The 17091-nt window shown below is 38.6% G+C and overlaps 1 protein-coding gene across 6 annotated transcripts in view; it reads right to left on the minus strand.

Annotated features, from left to right (window-relative positions):
• calcr (calcitonin receptor) overlaps nt 1–17091 on the minus strand; it is a 48315-nt gene that overhangs the window by 16421 nt on the left and 14803 nt on the right. For 3 of the 6 annotated variants that reach the window (XM_068332439.1, XM_068332442.1, XM_068332441.1), the window contains 11 exons: nt 9579–9646; nt 6944–7079; nt 6548–6655; nt 4532–4618; nt 2642–2727; nt 2434–2557; nt 2201–2311; nt 1901–2007; nt 1405–1552; nt 1207–1317; nt 59–162 (listed from right to left, as the gene is read on the minus strand). In XM_068332439.1, the coding sequence (XP_068188540.1) occupies nt 59–162; nt 1207–1317; nt 1405–1552; nt 1901–2007; nt 2201–2311; nt 2434–2557; nt 2642–2727; nt 4532–4618; nt 6548–6655; nt 6944–7079; nt 9579–9623 (1167 nt within the window). In that variant the 5' untranslated portion in view covers nt 9624–9646. Of the gene's footprint in view, nt 1–58; nt 163–1206; nt 1318–1404; nt 1553–1900; nt 2008–2200; nt 2312–2433; nt 2558–2641; nt 2728–4531; nt 4619–6547; nt 7080–9578; nt 9647–17091 lie in introns of those variants that run through there. The other 3 variants (XM_068332443.1, XM_068332444.1, XM_068332445.1) reach the window with 3 other exon arrangements.

The raw sequence follows: 17091 nt of genomic DNA on the forward strand, positions 1-17091 counted from the left end.
CAGCATTGCTGAGCCTACTCACAGGATGTTGCATTTAATGACTTCACCCTCTGTTTACCTTCTCAGGGGTGACGGCACAACCTGTATAGTTGGACCAAGGTCGGTCGGTCTGTGGATTATGAAACCACTGCCCATCCTCTCCACAGTACCTTGTTGCTTTTTCTGAAAGAGCAATCATTCATATCAGAAATACAATTATCACTCCGTCTCAACGCTTCCCAGTTTTTACAAGGCAACATGTTGGACCCTGCCCAAATTTGTCAGTCTCTTTTATTTATTTATTTGATGTAACCTATAAAAATAAAATATCCTCCTGCTCACTGGACTTCAATACAATCCACCTAAAAAAATTATTTTACTTAATCTCCACATTTATTTCAACCATTACATTATCAGTTCCTCCCTTCAATCTGGTGAGATGCCTGATTATCTGCAAACCTCCACAGTTCAGATTTGGTTTTTTTAAAACCTTTTTGTCCAATGTCTAACTGTTTCTTCCTAAGTGCTTTTGAAAAGTTCCATATGACTAGACATAGCCAAAGGATGTTAATAAGATGTCTATTTTTCTCCTGTTGCTTTCTGGTTATTTTTATTCCTATCTCTTTTCTCATTCCTCTGAGGGAATACATCAAGGGTCAGTTGTTGGCCCTTTACTACTCTCCATTTTTATGACATAAATCTTTTCCAGGTAAACAAACCGAGATCTGTTTGTAATTCCTTGGTTGAAGCTAAAAAACAATCTTTGCTCTGGGACTAAGGGGGACATCAGGAATTCTTGTTCTCATTCCTGTTTTAAACCCCTCTCAAAAACATCCATTTCATTTTAGCAATTCTCAACTTGCCTACTTTTCAAGTCACAAGTTTATCAAGGTCACATATTCTTCTCTTGGTTTCATGTCTTTATAAAACATCCAATGACTCTTTTTCAAAATTCCAATCCAAATAGAAAGTCTGATATCTTTTAAATACATTTAATAGAGGATTATATCAAGCCTCTCCTTTTCAAACTCACAAGCCTTTGCTATATGAAACGACTTGCACCCTGTTTTCATTTGACAAAACAGCTCAAAAATCTCAGTACTAAAATGAAACCATGGGCCACTCCAAGAAACACAAGCAATCATCATTCAATTCATTGCACACGAAAACAGACTGGATCTCTCAAAACCTTTCTGCTAGAAGCAGATAAATAGTCTCTCTGCTCACCTGTGGGATCAAAGTTGATAAAATATTCAGGGCACTTTTGGGAGGCATAGGTTCCGGCTGGTGTATCGTCCCAACACAGCCAGCCATCCCAGCTACGGCTGCAGTACAGACCTGTCACAGTGAATAACAAAATTACATTTCTTACATTTCTTCTTCTAATCGCAAAATTAATCTTGAAGATATCTGTAGATAATATACCTGATTTACTGTAGGGCGGATCTCCTCTCATTTTCTCAGAGCACCTCTTTTCATTGTCAAGGATAAGTTCTGCAGCAAAGCCTCCTTCTGCATTAACCGTTGCCCGTGTGGTGAGCTCTTCCTTTGCATCCCTTTGAATGACTTCTTCCTGAAATATAACAAAACAAAACCAAAATCTATAAATTACTTTATAGAAACAAACTTGCCTTTTGGCACCACTTTATTATTCACAGCTCTCTAACAATATCAGTCTTGTTTTCCTACTTTCAGGCCCTGGTATCGTCAACTTAGTTATCTATCAACTCACATCATTCGGTCCCATCTATCCAGTAAGGGATAGATGGGGACACACCTTCACACCACCTTTATCAGCTTATCATCTTGTCGCCGTATTTCTGGATAAAACTCTTTTTCCTTGTGTCATTCTTTCATGCTGTTTCCTAGTAATAGTAATACCATTATGCTAGATTATTACACCTACAACAGTTTACATTACCATCTTTTCCGGGGAGATGACACAAAGTGTGTAATTGGTCCACGTCTGGTTGGTGTCTGGATGACGAAACCACTGGCCATCCTCTCCACAGTACTTGGTTGCTTTTCCTGGAAAGAAATATAATCCATACTAGGGCTGAAAGATTATTCTAAAATGGAATCACCTTACTGCTTATTGTACCTTTCTTCTCCATAGAGAAACATACCATTAGTAACAAACAAAATCATGTCTTACAGACGTTAAGAAACACAATACTTCCTTCAGCTACACTCATGACCTTGTCAGAGTCTTGCTGCTCACCTCGGGGGTCGAAGGCGATAAAATAGTTGGCGCAGTTTTGAGTGGCGTAAGTTTCTGGTGGAGTATCGTTCCAGCACAGCCACCCATCCCAGTTACGGCTGCAGAACAGACCTATAACAACAACTAATCCATAAAATAGTCGCCAAATATTTTTACTAACATGAAAAATAAACAGATATCTTCTGTTCACAGTTACTTTTCCAGGACTGTACAAATAATGTAAGTACCTGTACCTGATTTATTATAAGGTGGATCTAGCTTCATTTTCTCTGAACATTTCTCTTTTTTCTCGAGGATAACCCTGTCAGTCTTTGTGTCGTCCCTTTTTACCATAGTGATAGAATGTAGGACTTGACTCTGAGACAGAAAGTACAAATTACTATACAGAGCATCTTAAACTAACTCCATGACAGTGTTCCATTACCAGCAGGGCTTTAATACCTCTGATTTATGCTTTGAGGCTGGTTGACAGGCAGAACCAGTCTGGACCCAGTTACCCAGGTCGTCACAATGTTTGGTCACTTTTTCTATAAAGGAAAAAACATATCCATCAATTATAATCCTAAAAGCTTTGTACGACATCATTTTTTTTGCAGGCGCACTAATATTCTTCTGTTGCTGAAGAACTGAGAGATGAACAAAGGATTCAAATCTGTTGATCTTTGTTTTGTCTTCTAATCTGTTTTGTCTCCAGTGTTTATGACCTACTAATGATGTTCTTCTCCACCTGACGTATGTATTTATAAGTGATCAAACACTAACCGGATATTAGAGTAGACTGAAATACATCTCAAGTCTGAAGACAGTTTGTGTCTGTGTGTGTGTGTGAGTGTTTTTTATACATCTCTACCTTCTGCTGAAAGAATTTTATCCTGAGGGGGTGTACAGGCTAAGCCTAAGTTTCTAAGTTTTTCATGAAGTTTCTCAATAACTTAACCAATAACATCCAATAGCAAAACATTCAGAGTTCAACATTCATAAAATAATGGCGATTTATGGGTTTGAAATTTAAATGGAGAAATGAAATAATTGTTAATACTGTATTTTTGTTGAAAGTGCCTGACGATCGTGCGTCCCTGTCAAAAAATGTGCGTCAAAGACACAAGGACGCACACAAACGAGAACACTGTAGGGGGCGCTGGTGATTCTTCTTGGGACTCTGCCACAGAATAAGTGACAGCAAGCTATAATCTGTAGTCAGCAAGTCAAGTGCAGCCATTCATTTGTTTTTTCCACTCGCCTTGCCTTACTATAAAAATGGAGGATTACATATCTCAATTCAAAAAATTTTCGATGCTTTTGTTCAGAAGGAGCAGTGCATGGATTTCATTTATAAGTAAACATGTAGGTAACAACATAACGTTTTTTTAATCAAATGTGCTTATTTGTGTGTTACAGTTTGTACGTAACACACAGTATTTCGTAACTATTTAGCGTCGGAAATAACCCACTTTAAACTTAATTGGTCTTAAAAATGCCATTGTGCTGTCATCTGGAATCTAGTGACGGTCCATTCTATTAGTCTGTGGAAACACACGGAGAAACTGGCATAAACGTGAATGAAAGACCCTCGAAGCTGAACTTCCAGCCTTTTCTGAAATTTCAAGAGCAGAGTCACTGCTGTGAGATTCACGGCGGTGAGACACCGACGTTAAAGTCACTTCTAGGAGTAAAACAGTGTCATATTTACCAGTACATTAGCAGCCTGACATTAAAAACTAGTTAAAAAATTGTTTAGGACACACAGCAGCAAATAGCTGCACCTCACCTCCGACTGGACTACCGATCGATCGAAACAATATTTAATTAAGAAACGAAGACAAGCGTCGGAGCTTAAATATCTGCTTGGAACTTCAGATCAGGAAATAATCCGTTCTGTTCGCACTGACTGCCATCGTAATGAATTTAACCAGTTTTTAATGTCAGGTTTTTTAATATGGGTGTCGACTTCTTTCTAAGATGGCAAAGTGATCAAGTGATCAGGTTTCCTTGATGAGGCTCAGAATGGCTTATTGACATAACAATAGGGGCCATTCAAAGGTAGTCAGGAAGTCATGAACATAATCATGACTGTCTGAGCAGCGCGGCTCTATCTAGTGGAAGGATTGCGCAACTACAGCTGCTGCAGTTTATCAAATAAATTTTATTTATATTTATTGTGTGCACTCTATAATCCGGTGTGCCTTATATATGAAATAAATTATAAAACAAACGAATTATTGAGGGTGCGCCTTATAGTCCAGTGCGCCTTGTAGTGCTGTTGATGGTAAATAAGCTACACTGTAGGTTCATATGTTTGTACATCTGCTTATGATAAAGTCAGTGCCTCACCAGCCATGAACCTCACCGCACGTCTCTGGTCTACATCATGGGATGTGCTGAGATGTCCAAATCTGAAACTCTGGTAAAGAAGCTGGGCTTGACAACAATACAGCATTATACAGTATTAGAAATAGAAGAAAAAAGACTTGCATCACCAGGTTGTTAATAATTTGCATGTCATGGCTTCAAAATGTTTAATGATCATGTCTAGCAGAGAATTATTAGCATCTTATATTAGTTGGCTGCATCACTGGTTTTTAGATGTACTGTGCATGAGTCATCCAAGCACGTAAATCATATGCTAAATTTTGGCTTTAGTTAACAACTGCATTACATTTAACTTAGAGTGCATAATCAACCATTATTGGAAGTAGAAAATTTCCTCTTTGAATAAATGTTCTGGCAAATTCTCAGATGTCAAGCTTAAAAACACATCGACGGTACTATAGAGCCATAACTGGGCTGAGAATAGGATCACATTATTCCTGACAACAACAACCAGAGGCTGATGGCCCATTCCTCTCCGACAGCTCATCAACTGTTTCAAAACGACAGCAAGACTCCCTCAAGTCTCACATGAGCAACATCAGCTTTCAAATACGGAGCCATGAGGGGACTTTAAACGTCACAGGCTTTTGGGAAGATCCCTTACGAGCCTAAGAAAAATACCTCCTCCCTCTTCCCATTGATATTTCTCTCCCTATCTATCTCCATGACCTCGACTTCTCACTTCACTATAAGTACCCATAAAATTCTCTGGCCTCTCCTTCACCTCTTTTACTCCATCTAAATCAGACAAGACTCAATCTCATATCCACTGTGATGTAACGTGCTAATGTTAGCAAGATAACACACTTAGATAAAGCCCATAAGATGACATTGTAGGCATGGTGTTCACCATCTCCACAATTTGAAATTGAAACATTAAACATTTGACATGTGAAGGACTTAAATGTTGACTTGATATAAGTGCTAACAGAAAACATAAAACTTTCTTTCTCTGGGGTGAATGGGGGTTTCTACCACCAAGCCATTTTTTGTTCCTTCCAAAAATATGCATCAAAGGAAAACTCAGAGGACCAATTTAAATCCCATTAGAGGTGCTTGTGTGGCCAATAAAATTAAAGGAGAACTCTTACATAAAGGCAAGGTCAACTTTCACATCATGAAATATTCCATTAAATAACTACTGATACTGATCACCTTATATTATATCTGCTGAGAATATTTTTCATAAAATCTAATTATACTATGCTAATCTGTGAGAGACACTTTCATCAAAAAACTGCCCTATTTATAGCAAATAGGCGTGCAGTATAATGCAGCTATATTTGGTGGAAATGGGCAAAGCTGTTCCTGGAAGCACAAGAATCTGGGTCGAAACAAGATTTATGATTGGAGAACTAATCCCTTCTAAATAAAAAAACATTAAAGCTTGGTTACATGAAGAAAACAAAAAACATAACGTCCTTGCTGTATACCTACACAGAATACATTGGATATCACGGGTCATCTGGAAGTCACTAAGCTGATGAATGAACCAATGATTATGAAGCAAGCAGCAGCAGCTGATGCCAATCGGCTCATGCAGACACAACCTCACTGCTCTCCTCCAGCTAATGTAATGCTCCATATCATATCTCTGACTCAACAAGAGGCGTTTCATTCCATTTTAAAGTGATATCGTAATAATATTCTACTGATACGATGGATATATCTGCAGCCTTTGCATAATGAGTTGATGCGAGCTGAAGACTCAGTCTGGCCTGATAATGAACCTTTTTTTTTTCATTGTCTCATTAAAATAAGACTGAAATAGAAAAATAGGAGATAAGAAATAAGTTTCCTGTGCAGCAGTATAATCAACTTAACAACCTTTGACCTCTATCAAACACTGATGATTGGAGCTTTGTCTGCATTTTCTCCAGACCTGACATTATGCTGAAAATCCTCTCATCTTTCCGACACTCTGAGTTCAGTTATTTTGCTGTTGTCGGTTGTGTGAGACATGCACGTCTTTCTTACCAGTTGGGTCCAGGTCAGGATGATCTGGACAGTTTTGTGTTACAGACATCCCAGCTGGGGTCTCGTCCCAACACAACAAGCCATCCCAAATACTTCCACAGAATGCACCTCAAGACAGAGGAAAGGAAAAACAGTGTAATGGCTCTTTTGGGGTTATTCCAACACACATTTTCTGTGTCGTTAGCCGCTCATAGTTTAAGTGGACCGTTATGTATCCTACTCCAAAAGTCCTCTGAGGTCAGCTGCACTTATCCCATTAATTCTAATACTAATATTTTTTTGAACAGGAACAACAAGAGTGTTCTGACCCCAACTGTGACAACATCATTACACCTTTCATTCTCTTCCAGAGATAACAATAGCCTTGAAATCCTTAGAATACGTCAGGCTTCTCACCGCTCCTGTTTTGTTGGTGGTCTCTGTTGGACAGGTTAAGACATTTGTGTTGGCTCGCCGCCAATCTGTCTGTCATGCTCTGACCGGGACTGAGCGATGGATCTGAGACTGACTCAGTGCCTGCAATCACCCTCTGCTGTGGAGACAACACGCCACCAAAGATGTGAGGAGGAGATAAGAAAAGTAGAAAGCTTAGTGATCTACTTTCCCTCTATGCCCAGATGCGCAGATGAAACCTTGCACACTTACTAATAACAACATTAAGTTGGAAGAACAGTGCTTATGAAGCACATGTTTCTCCAAATGATTCATATTTCTGTTCTACTACATCTATAAATTACATCACCTGTATGAAAAGATGAGTTTGATAATGTCGCTCACTGAAGAAGAGATACAGTGTAATATTTTATGTTGAAACCCCAGCCTGTCAGAGTCCAAGGCTCTTGCACTTTCATTTACTCAATGCTTTTTAAGGCTAGTACTTGGAGACTGCGTCTTCTTCTCTGACCAAATTTGAATTCTTACCTGTCTAATAAAAAAATTGTAAAAGATTTTTTTTTTTTAAATGGCAGTCGTAGGAATGCTGATGTCTCATGTAGCAGTTTAGCAGCCGTACATATGATGTCACTCCAAACACTGAAGTAAATGACGTCATACATACGACCACCAAGCCACCACCAGTGTCAAAAGATGAGCCGGTCAAGAAAAAAGGAGAACATCTTGACGTCAAAGCCTCTCATCTATCAAAGTTCATTCATGTTCTTGAATCAACAAGATAATTCAAGGGAGAAAAACAGGAAAACAGAAGCGCCATCAGGGATACGGTAAGGACAATCTCCAGGACCTTGTTGCCAAGCTTGAAGTTGAACAGGTACGGAAAGTGAAACAGCAAACTTTCGCTTCACACTGACATTGAGCAGTGCCTCTGGGAGGATGGACTGTCACCATAGCAACAATTTACCTAAATTCATCCATTGCCATTACATTCAGCACGACCTTGTATTGTAGCCCATAATGCTGTCACAGATCTGCAGTCCTCCAAGTTGAGCACGTAACTTCTGTTAACGACTGATTGCAAGGACGAACGTTTTTATCATCATGGACAATGACTCACGAGATATTTGCAATTCACTGCAGCTTTAAAAGATATGCCAACATGAAGGTTTTAGGTGAAACTATGTTAAAAATATATCTCTGCGAGTTCCAAAGTGTGCTATCATTTAGTACGGAATCCTGATTGAGACAGTATGTAAGGAGAGTCACAATGTTGTACTTTGAAATGTCAAGAAGACATTTCGAAGTGTAAATTGTTTAATTATAACACTTTCATCCGACAAATCAGTTTTAATGACAAAGCAGGGCACGAAAATGTTTCACCCCTGCAGGATTTGTGTTAGTTGATTGTTGCAACGCTGTCATTTAGCTAAATGATGTAATATCTCAGACAATGGAGCACAATGACTCATCCGACTATAATTTATCTATAACACATACTCAGAATGGTAATGAAGAGTGGTGGAAAAAAAGCCATTGGGGAAAGTAGTGTGGTGCTTAATTTGGCATGAGGCATATTGAAGTGATGTCATCATTGTGACATCGCCATTATGTGTGCTGTGCCCTGGGTGAAGCGACAAAACAATTGACAATCTCTTCATAGCGATTCAGAACGCAACACACAATCTGCACATTCCGACAAGGGCATGCATTTCTTATTCCAGATGCAGAGTGAGACTGAGAATAAGAATGCGTACGGTGTGATTGTGCAATAACACGCAAATGTTGTAATCTGTCAACTGACATCAGTGTTTCGCAGGAAGTTTGAAATTTAGAGGACTTTCAAAGTGTCATTTAGCTTTTCTCTGCAGACAGATGGAACCGTTTTCTCCCGTCCATAAATCTATTTAATCTAAATCTAAATCAAACTACATGACATTTGATCATTTTTAAAAAAATCTTATTTGGGTAACATAATAATAATTAGAGGATTTAATTTTAAAATAGACTTTAGTGACAAAGTCGAATGGAACGTTTTCGTTTGGGAAGATAGGTTTGTTGAATCACATAATACCACTTAATGTTGAGTATGTGACATCTCCATTTTGTAATAAACAGAGTGCATTTATGCACATGGTGAACCATATTAATTTGTATATATGTATGAATATATTCTGTTTAGAGATAAAACATGAAGTCACAGGGAAAGCTGTAACACTGATTTGTTTTTACTCTGCAGTTGCAAAGAGATAAAGACATAAATGTTGAATTTATGCATTAAAGTGCTGAAAAACAGGACAGAGGGTGTGGTCCTTGTCCTTAGATGTACTACAGGATGTATATCCATATTCACACCAAGTTTATACAGGTCAGGATCATCTTGATAAAAAAGGTAAGGGTCAAACACTGTGAAAAGGTATTAAACACAGACTCAGGCTATGATGGATGATATAGCTATTGTTTTAGGTCACTCAAGCTTGTAATGAACTAGCTGAGCTAATTATAATTTCAAATTGTTAACCATAGAAGGATTTTGAGATGAAAATGTGATCGTGTTTTCAAACCCCCATGTAAAGCATATATAATGAGCAAAAAGCAAGTTTTCCTTGGAGTATTCTTGAAATGTAAAAGTGTGGCTTACCACCAGGAGAAACCAAAGGATCCAAAGATAGGATTTTATCTTCATATTTTCCTCACAGGGGCAAATATCTGGAGAAAACAAAACAACAACTTTAAACTTTTTTTTTTAAAAAACTCGAATGAATGTGAACATATGGCTCAAAATCACAGTTCCTCAGAAGAGCAGTGTGTGTGTGTGTGTGTGTGTGTGTGTGTGTGTGTGTGTGTGTGTGTGTGTGTGTGTGTGTGTGTGTGTGTGTGTGTGTGTGTGTGTGTGTGTGTGTGTGTGTGTGTGTGTGTGTGTGTGTGTGTGTGTGTGTGTGTGTGTAGCCATCCATCCAAACCTGAAGCATGAAAGTGTAACGTCATATTGTGGAAGCCAAAGAAGAGACAGAGATACAGTCAGACAAAAATGGTTGGTGGTCATTCATCATCTCTGCTCCTGCACTTCTGCATGACAGCAGATCTCTCAGTTCAGTAACTGACTGAATGTTGGATTAAAATTCCCCTCAGGTCTCTTTGCTTTGGCTCACAGAGTCCCCATTGGAAGGTCCATCACTCTATGTTTGAACAGTTGCGACAGCCCACTGATTGTTCTCCTTGCAATTTTCAGCAAATAGACATGCATGAGCAAGGGCTATAAGTCGCTAGGAAAGGTTAGCGGGATTGATAGTATTTGTTCTGGCTTTCAGACACACACTGGTGGTAGGATACTTAGCATTGGGACAAATCTGAACTCTGCAAAGAATTTAAGGGTAGGAGGTTTGATCCGTTTCCAGGAATCTCTCCAAACTCCCTTCAATTTAAATTTCTCATTGATGAGATTGCTAAGCAAGAAGTTTCTATTCTACAGTACAGATATTTTCTGTCCAAGACTAAAAATGTTCTTTACTAAATGCAGACCTATCTTCTGTCTTATTCACATGCAGTCTGCAATGATATATTAATTATCTATTAATTGATATAGCAGAATAAGTAATATGTCCAATTACAATAAAGCTGGAGTCAGATCTAAAAGCAATACGACAGATGTTGGGTCAATGGCAGCTGCTAAAATAATGTTAATAAGAACTAAGTAAGGTTGTCTTAGAGCCAAAACGTCCCCAAAAACCCAGACTAAAGTCGTAGTTTGTTGCAATTCACATAGCCAGTGAAGTGGCATTTTTAGAACAGGAGGGGGCATCACTAAATGTTTATCCATTAGATGCTCTGAAAAAACAGAAGTGAGTTATTGTCTTCCTCATGGCTCAAGGCAATTGGGAAATTAGGTATTCAAGTTCTGCATCAGATATACTCCATTGTCACTGCATTGCTGTTCATTTAATAAACAACCAGAAGGTAAAACCAGGTCCAGGATGGAGGGGCCATTTTTTGTGTAGCTTCAGCTTTAACCTCAGCAAAAAACTACAGGTAAATAATTGACTGCACAGCGTATATTTATTTTTAAATGGATGAAAATTAGACTTTTATAATGTTTCAGTATAACAGAACATAAATGGTCAGAACATCTTCTATAAAACCACCAGTGGTCTTTTACAGTACTATTTTTGCATTCAAGAAAGTTGTCTTTCAATCTATCTTTGCAAGAAGTCAGCTAGGCAAACAATGGCAAAGTATTTGTGAATGACTTCTAGCATTAATATCAGACGATCAGTAATGCTGAGAAATTGTATTATGACTCACTCCGAGTGCATCAATGATAAATTTGTCTTATCTCTGCTGCACGTTCGACAGCTTACTTGGATCCAAACCTCCCAGCTATATTTGACTTCCAGAGTGTGTGTGCGTGCGTGTGTGCGTGCATGTGTGTGTGTTCTCTCAGCGACCACTTTCTGGCTTACACATTATCTCTCCAAACACTAAACATAGTCCGGAGAGCATGTTGAGTGCCATTACGTCCAATGTGATAAGAACAGTAGAGCTTGAAACACGGACCGTCACACACCAGACCGTCTATGGAGAAGACAGAATAGCTCTCAAAGTAGATGATGGAATGCGTAGTATATAGCAGTACTTGATCCCCCCCAGGAATGCTGTTTAGTTTAATGCATCAAGTGAAAGGTCAGTCTGTTAAACTGAGGATTCAGTCTGTTTTTGCAACATTATTTATGACTGACGTAAAGTTTGATAAAGTATCTCTAGTTCAAGGGTTTTCTCTGATATCTCTCTCCTTGAATAGACATTGGTTGTCTTCATTTGTACTGTATATACAGAATCACATCCATCATCTACTTTCAGTGTCTCTACTCTCTGACTGTGAACAAAAGAAATTTAATATGAACTACTTTAGAGCCCCTGTTTATCTAGAATAAATCTTTGATAAGTTCACAGATATTGTATGTTTTTGGAAATGCAAGCAAAAAATGTCCCACGAACTCAGATGGATTTGAACACATCACCGTCTTGGCATTAGGCTACCTGCTGCGATACTGCAGGTAAAAAAAACAATCACTATTTTCACAATTGTCTAATATTTTAGAGACAAAAAAAATATCTGTTTTTTAAGAAAATATTCCACAATCCATCAACCTTCTTTCTTTGCTCAGTTTCTGGTCACAGGAAAGATTTGTGCTGATATCATTCAGTGGAGAATGAAACAGCTCTCTCTGCCTTCTCTCAACTCTTCATCACTTCAGAGTCCATCCATCAGTCTGAAGGGAGCAGTGACACAGACGCGGGTTGGCGTCCCATTTGGGCAATGGGAAAAACGAGCCAGATTACAAGGAATGCTAGAGGGAGTTAGTTTGACGAACAGATAGATTGTGAACAGTTCTCACAAAGCTGTCACTTATTTCTGTTTTGTCTACAGAGCAAAATACTACATCAATTTGCTGAGTATGTAGACTAGAAGCTATAATAAAGAGCCATTTACAAAGTATTGCTTCTGAGAATTGGCTTTTTCAGAATCACATCCAGAATTATTACTCTCAAAGTATTGCTGAGTGAACGTACCATAGCCTCACGACGGAACTGGAAAACATAGTAAATAGATATCACATACGTAGATATTACATAGATATCACAGCAAAAGAATATCAGTGTGTTCTTCTGTGAATATACACAGTGAAGGATTGTTCACTGTTACAGGTATGGTTGCAGAATCAAGCATTCTGCACAAGTTGTGAAAATATATTATTATTATATCTGTGCTTCATGCTGCTCCAGACAAGATACAGTTTAAATGTAGTCAACATTCTTTAAAAGTATATTTTGCATCTTCTTTTAGCCTCTTTTGAGTCTGTTCAAAAGTGCACACTATATATTTTTTTAACAAGGCAATGAATGCACAGCCAGCATGCGTGGCCAGCTTTTGTGAAAGAGGGGTGCATATGAGTTATTATCTGTAGAAAGCCTGAGTCTGGCAGGATGTACACAGCTGCCCAACTCTGGCAGGGATGGATTACAAGTAAACAGAGAATCATCAGAATCATCAGTCAACCCCTGTTGTGAATTCTTGGTTCAATTTCACATTTTATCTCTCTTTTTTCTTTCAAATGCATTTCTTCAGTATCTGTCATTGCTTCACCTTCCACTTGCTGAGTCTAATGGTGGAACCACTTTCTATTGCTTCTATTCATTTCTTTCTATTGTAGCTTCTAAGGCTTGCACTTTACTGACAATTGCTACACATGCGGTCAGTATAACCATCTCTAAAATCACGCACAACTTCTATCTCGTTTGCAGGGCCTCTTCATTCCTCTTATCAGCTGTCTTTTCAAGGGAACAAAATGTTATATGTGACATGTAATGTATTTGACCGTGTGTAGTTTAGCAGTAATGTCCTAAATAATGAATAATAATGATAATTTTTTAAAAATAATTAAAGAACTTACTCATTAAGATAAAGTTTCACTACGATAAAATGTGAGACTCACAGCTGAACCTCACATCAGTGCAAAGTTGTGTTGACTGAGCAGTCATTTTTAATTCGGATACTGACATTTTGAAATGAGCACACTTGTGTGTTTGTCTGAACCTTTTGATGAGGTCTAACAGGTAAAAACTTCTTTCATCATTTTTGGGCATCATGCTTTATATTAAATAACAAACTGAATTCACTCAATTATGATAAGCAAGAATAAGCAGGAATTGTTGTTCACCTCCTCCTCACCCAAATCTGTTTCATTCCCATTTCTTCTTTGGCCTCTTTCCCTTTTTCAGTTCCATATATCTTCTACTCTTTTAATCTATTTCCCTTCTAGTCTTGTTTCTCTATCTCTCTCTCATCCACCCCCCCTTCTCTGACTCTCCCCTCTACTTGCTCCCACTTCTACAATCTCCCCCTTTTTAAAAGCCCTGCTGTCCTTCCTTCTCCAGTCACCTCTTTCTCTCCCTCTCCAGATTTTTAAAGGGTTCTTCTCTGACTCTCCAGACAGATTCATCAACAAGCACATCCTTTATACATTAAACAGGTTCCCTTTGCAGTGACACATCATATTTCCAACTAATCTGTCTGTATTCTGAACACTGAACACACAAAGAACAGATCCGGTCCAACAACAGTCCCTGCTTGAGTGTTTCTGTGGCCAAGCCATCAGACTAGACAAAGAAGTACTAACGTACTAAAAGACAAGCAGCATATTAAACAAATGTAAGAAATGCAATTTTTTTTGGATAATACATACCGGTGAAAAATGCTTGATTAAATGTGATCAAGATGTGAACTCAGTGTAGTAATGTCCAAACTTTTAGGACTCATGATGAATACAGTGTTGTTTTCAGGGGCTGGACTGTCTTTGTCCTTCGGACCAGAGGAATCCAGCTGTTGTGGGTCATATATGACTAGGTAATTTATGACTTGATTTCTGCATTTTCCCTTCATGGGATGTCAGATTGCTCCTCCATTTCACGCTGCACTCTCTAAATTCTCTTTATTGGGAATTCATTTATGAGCCGCTTCATCGATTTGTCGGCGATATCTCAGCATTAGAACAAAATGACGCTCACGGTCTGTCAGTCAGTGTTGCTATTCAGAGCTAATTCTTTAAATATGACGAAAAGATTGTGAAATTCATGCAATCTGCATTTATTTTCTTCTATCATACTATCCAAAATTCAGACAGTGGCTTGTTGGTCAAAAAACCTTTTGGTGATTCATTTCACTGAGTTCTATGCAAACATCCCAATTGCTACAGAGGTGGACTGTTGAGTCTTGATTTGCTGTCTAGCATCCCAAACCACTCAGTTCTGGATGAGGGGTTGATGAGTGGAAGGCCAAACAGATTTTGACAGGGAAACTCATCTTCATGATGCATAAGCAAAATTAAGATGCAGCGGAATACACAAAGCTTTCACAGGCTGGATTGATTGAATAGTTCTCCCACTGAATAGCATTGATTCATCTTGAGGAAGTCACTATCATCTCTTTAATTCCTGCTATTAAACTTAATTATTACCTGCAGGAAATGCAGAATTTATGATAGAGGTCAGCGGGTCTGACAACATTTAATTATTGTCTGTTGTCTGCCTTGGGGACACGTTTAATGTTGTAGCACACATTGCAGGTGCTATATTACCTTCCCTCAAGTTCCATCTCATAACCTGCCTGTTATTTACAAGTGAAGTGGTCGGGATATTATTGTGGGTGCTGAAGCATTCTGGGGTTTAGTGTTCTAGCTGTTCAAAACCATGTTCCTGAAATAAAAGGACTCTAACCGGCTCTGTGTAAACAATGATTTCTACCTGATGCCTGAGGCCTTGACACCCCCCACGCTTTCTCTCCTGGACCAGAGAGAAATTCAACGGGCAGACAGGGGAGGGATGAGGATTGTAAAGGAGGATTAGGATGGGAGACATGGATGGCAATGTAACCAAGTTCTGGTGGACATCCATGATCTCATCGTAGTCTAGACCACATCCAGCTTAATCCTGCACTCATACCGCTGCTCAAAATCTTTCCACCTCCCTTTAATTTTTCTTCTAACTAGGATGAATTCCATCGAACAGCAAACATATGTGAACTGGTGTTACTGACTGTTTGCCAGGTAGACTGATGGGAGCCATCTGACCATTTCTCTCTATTAGTACACAGAACCATTTGGAACCTGTTGCAATTTTTTTTCACCTCTAACAGCTAATAACTCAACTGTGGTTAACAGTAATTGGTGTTAATGCCTCTTAGGATAACGACTGTATTTTGCTGTGAGGCAGCATCTCAAAGTGAGCATGTCTTTTTTTCCACAATTTTGTGACATCCCTAAATGAGGCTAAATCGTGCATTAAAGTTTTGCCATCTGGAACATGTCTGGGACAGGGATTCTTCTTTTTTGTCTGTATTTTACCTGTCAGATGTAACATAGATAAGTAAGTGTTGTGGGTCTCGACTCGTTGATCTGAAGCACAGGCAATGCAGTGATAAAAATACTTCTTATTTACTTTCTCACTCCCAGACATACACATGTTTTAGCCAGAGACCGCCAAATAATGCTGCAAGGTGGTTTAGATATCGTGCTATCATCCAGCAAGCAAAAAAAGAAGGATGTATGACACATGACGGGTATATCACAACCTTTAGAGGAGTGCCAGAGAACTTTGTTGCCCATTTACACTCCCAACAGACACAAAGCAGATATCTCTGGACATCATTCATTGTGTGTCAACAGGTCGTCTTGTGGTGGTGAAAACTAGCAATGTAGATATAGTAGGTAGTAGCTACTGCATGGTGCCAAACAGGGAGTGAAGCACCATGATGAAATCAGCTTCTTGTTGCTGCAGAACCTAAAGCTCTAAAATAATGGAACATTCACTTTTGGGGTACATCAAGTAAAAGGGGTGGATAGCTTTTTGTTTGTTTGTTTGTTTGTTTGTTTGCCTGTTTGCTTTTGTTGTTGTTTAGCATTTCCAGGCTTCTCACTTCTCCTCACATTTGGGTCAAATCCAGGAAACCAATGTAATTACAGTGTACAATGTAAAATAGCATTTGACATATAAAACATTTTCTCCAGAGATGCATGAGGTAATTCTCTGTGGGTTATTCACTGAGTAATTTTGCATAAAGCTCGTCATGTACTCCATCTTCAATCCAAGAAGATTGTTCACAGCTGCCTTGAATTTAATTATCAGGATAACTTTTTTCAGGAGGAGGACCCATTCCTGAAAGTGAACTCCTCTCTGAATTCCATTGCATAATCCATTGATATCATCCTGGACAACTCTCTTTACACTCTCCTGTTTTGCAATTGTTTTCCTCCCGTATCATAATTCTCATTTCTCATTATTTCTCTTTCTTACTCTTTTCTGTCTGTCTCTCAAGGTTACAGTCACGGAGGTCTGGAATTAATCCATGGTGGGGCTGCCAGGACTCCCACTGTCTGACCAGTCATTTAGAAAAATCTCTTTTGTTATGAGGTAATGGTCTTTGCCTCAGAAACAATCACAATAATCATTACACGCAACAGTAAAGAATACAACGGGAGCTTCACACAATACATTATAATATACGGTAATATATACTTTAAAGTTTCCAACTTTTGAAACTGACACTTTATACACTGTTAAAAACTTTGAGAGACAGATTTATTAAGTTTGAAGAAAAA

Source organism: Antennarius striatus, chromosome 14 (genome assembly GCF_040054535.1).
Source record: "Antennarius striatus isolate MH-2024 chromosome 14, ASM4005453v1, whole genome shotgun sequence".
Lineage (NCBI taxonomy): Eukaryota > Metazoa > Chordata > Actinopteri > Lophiiformes > Antennariidae > Antennarius > Antennarius striatus.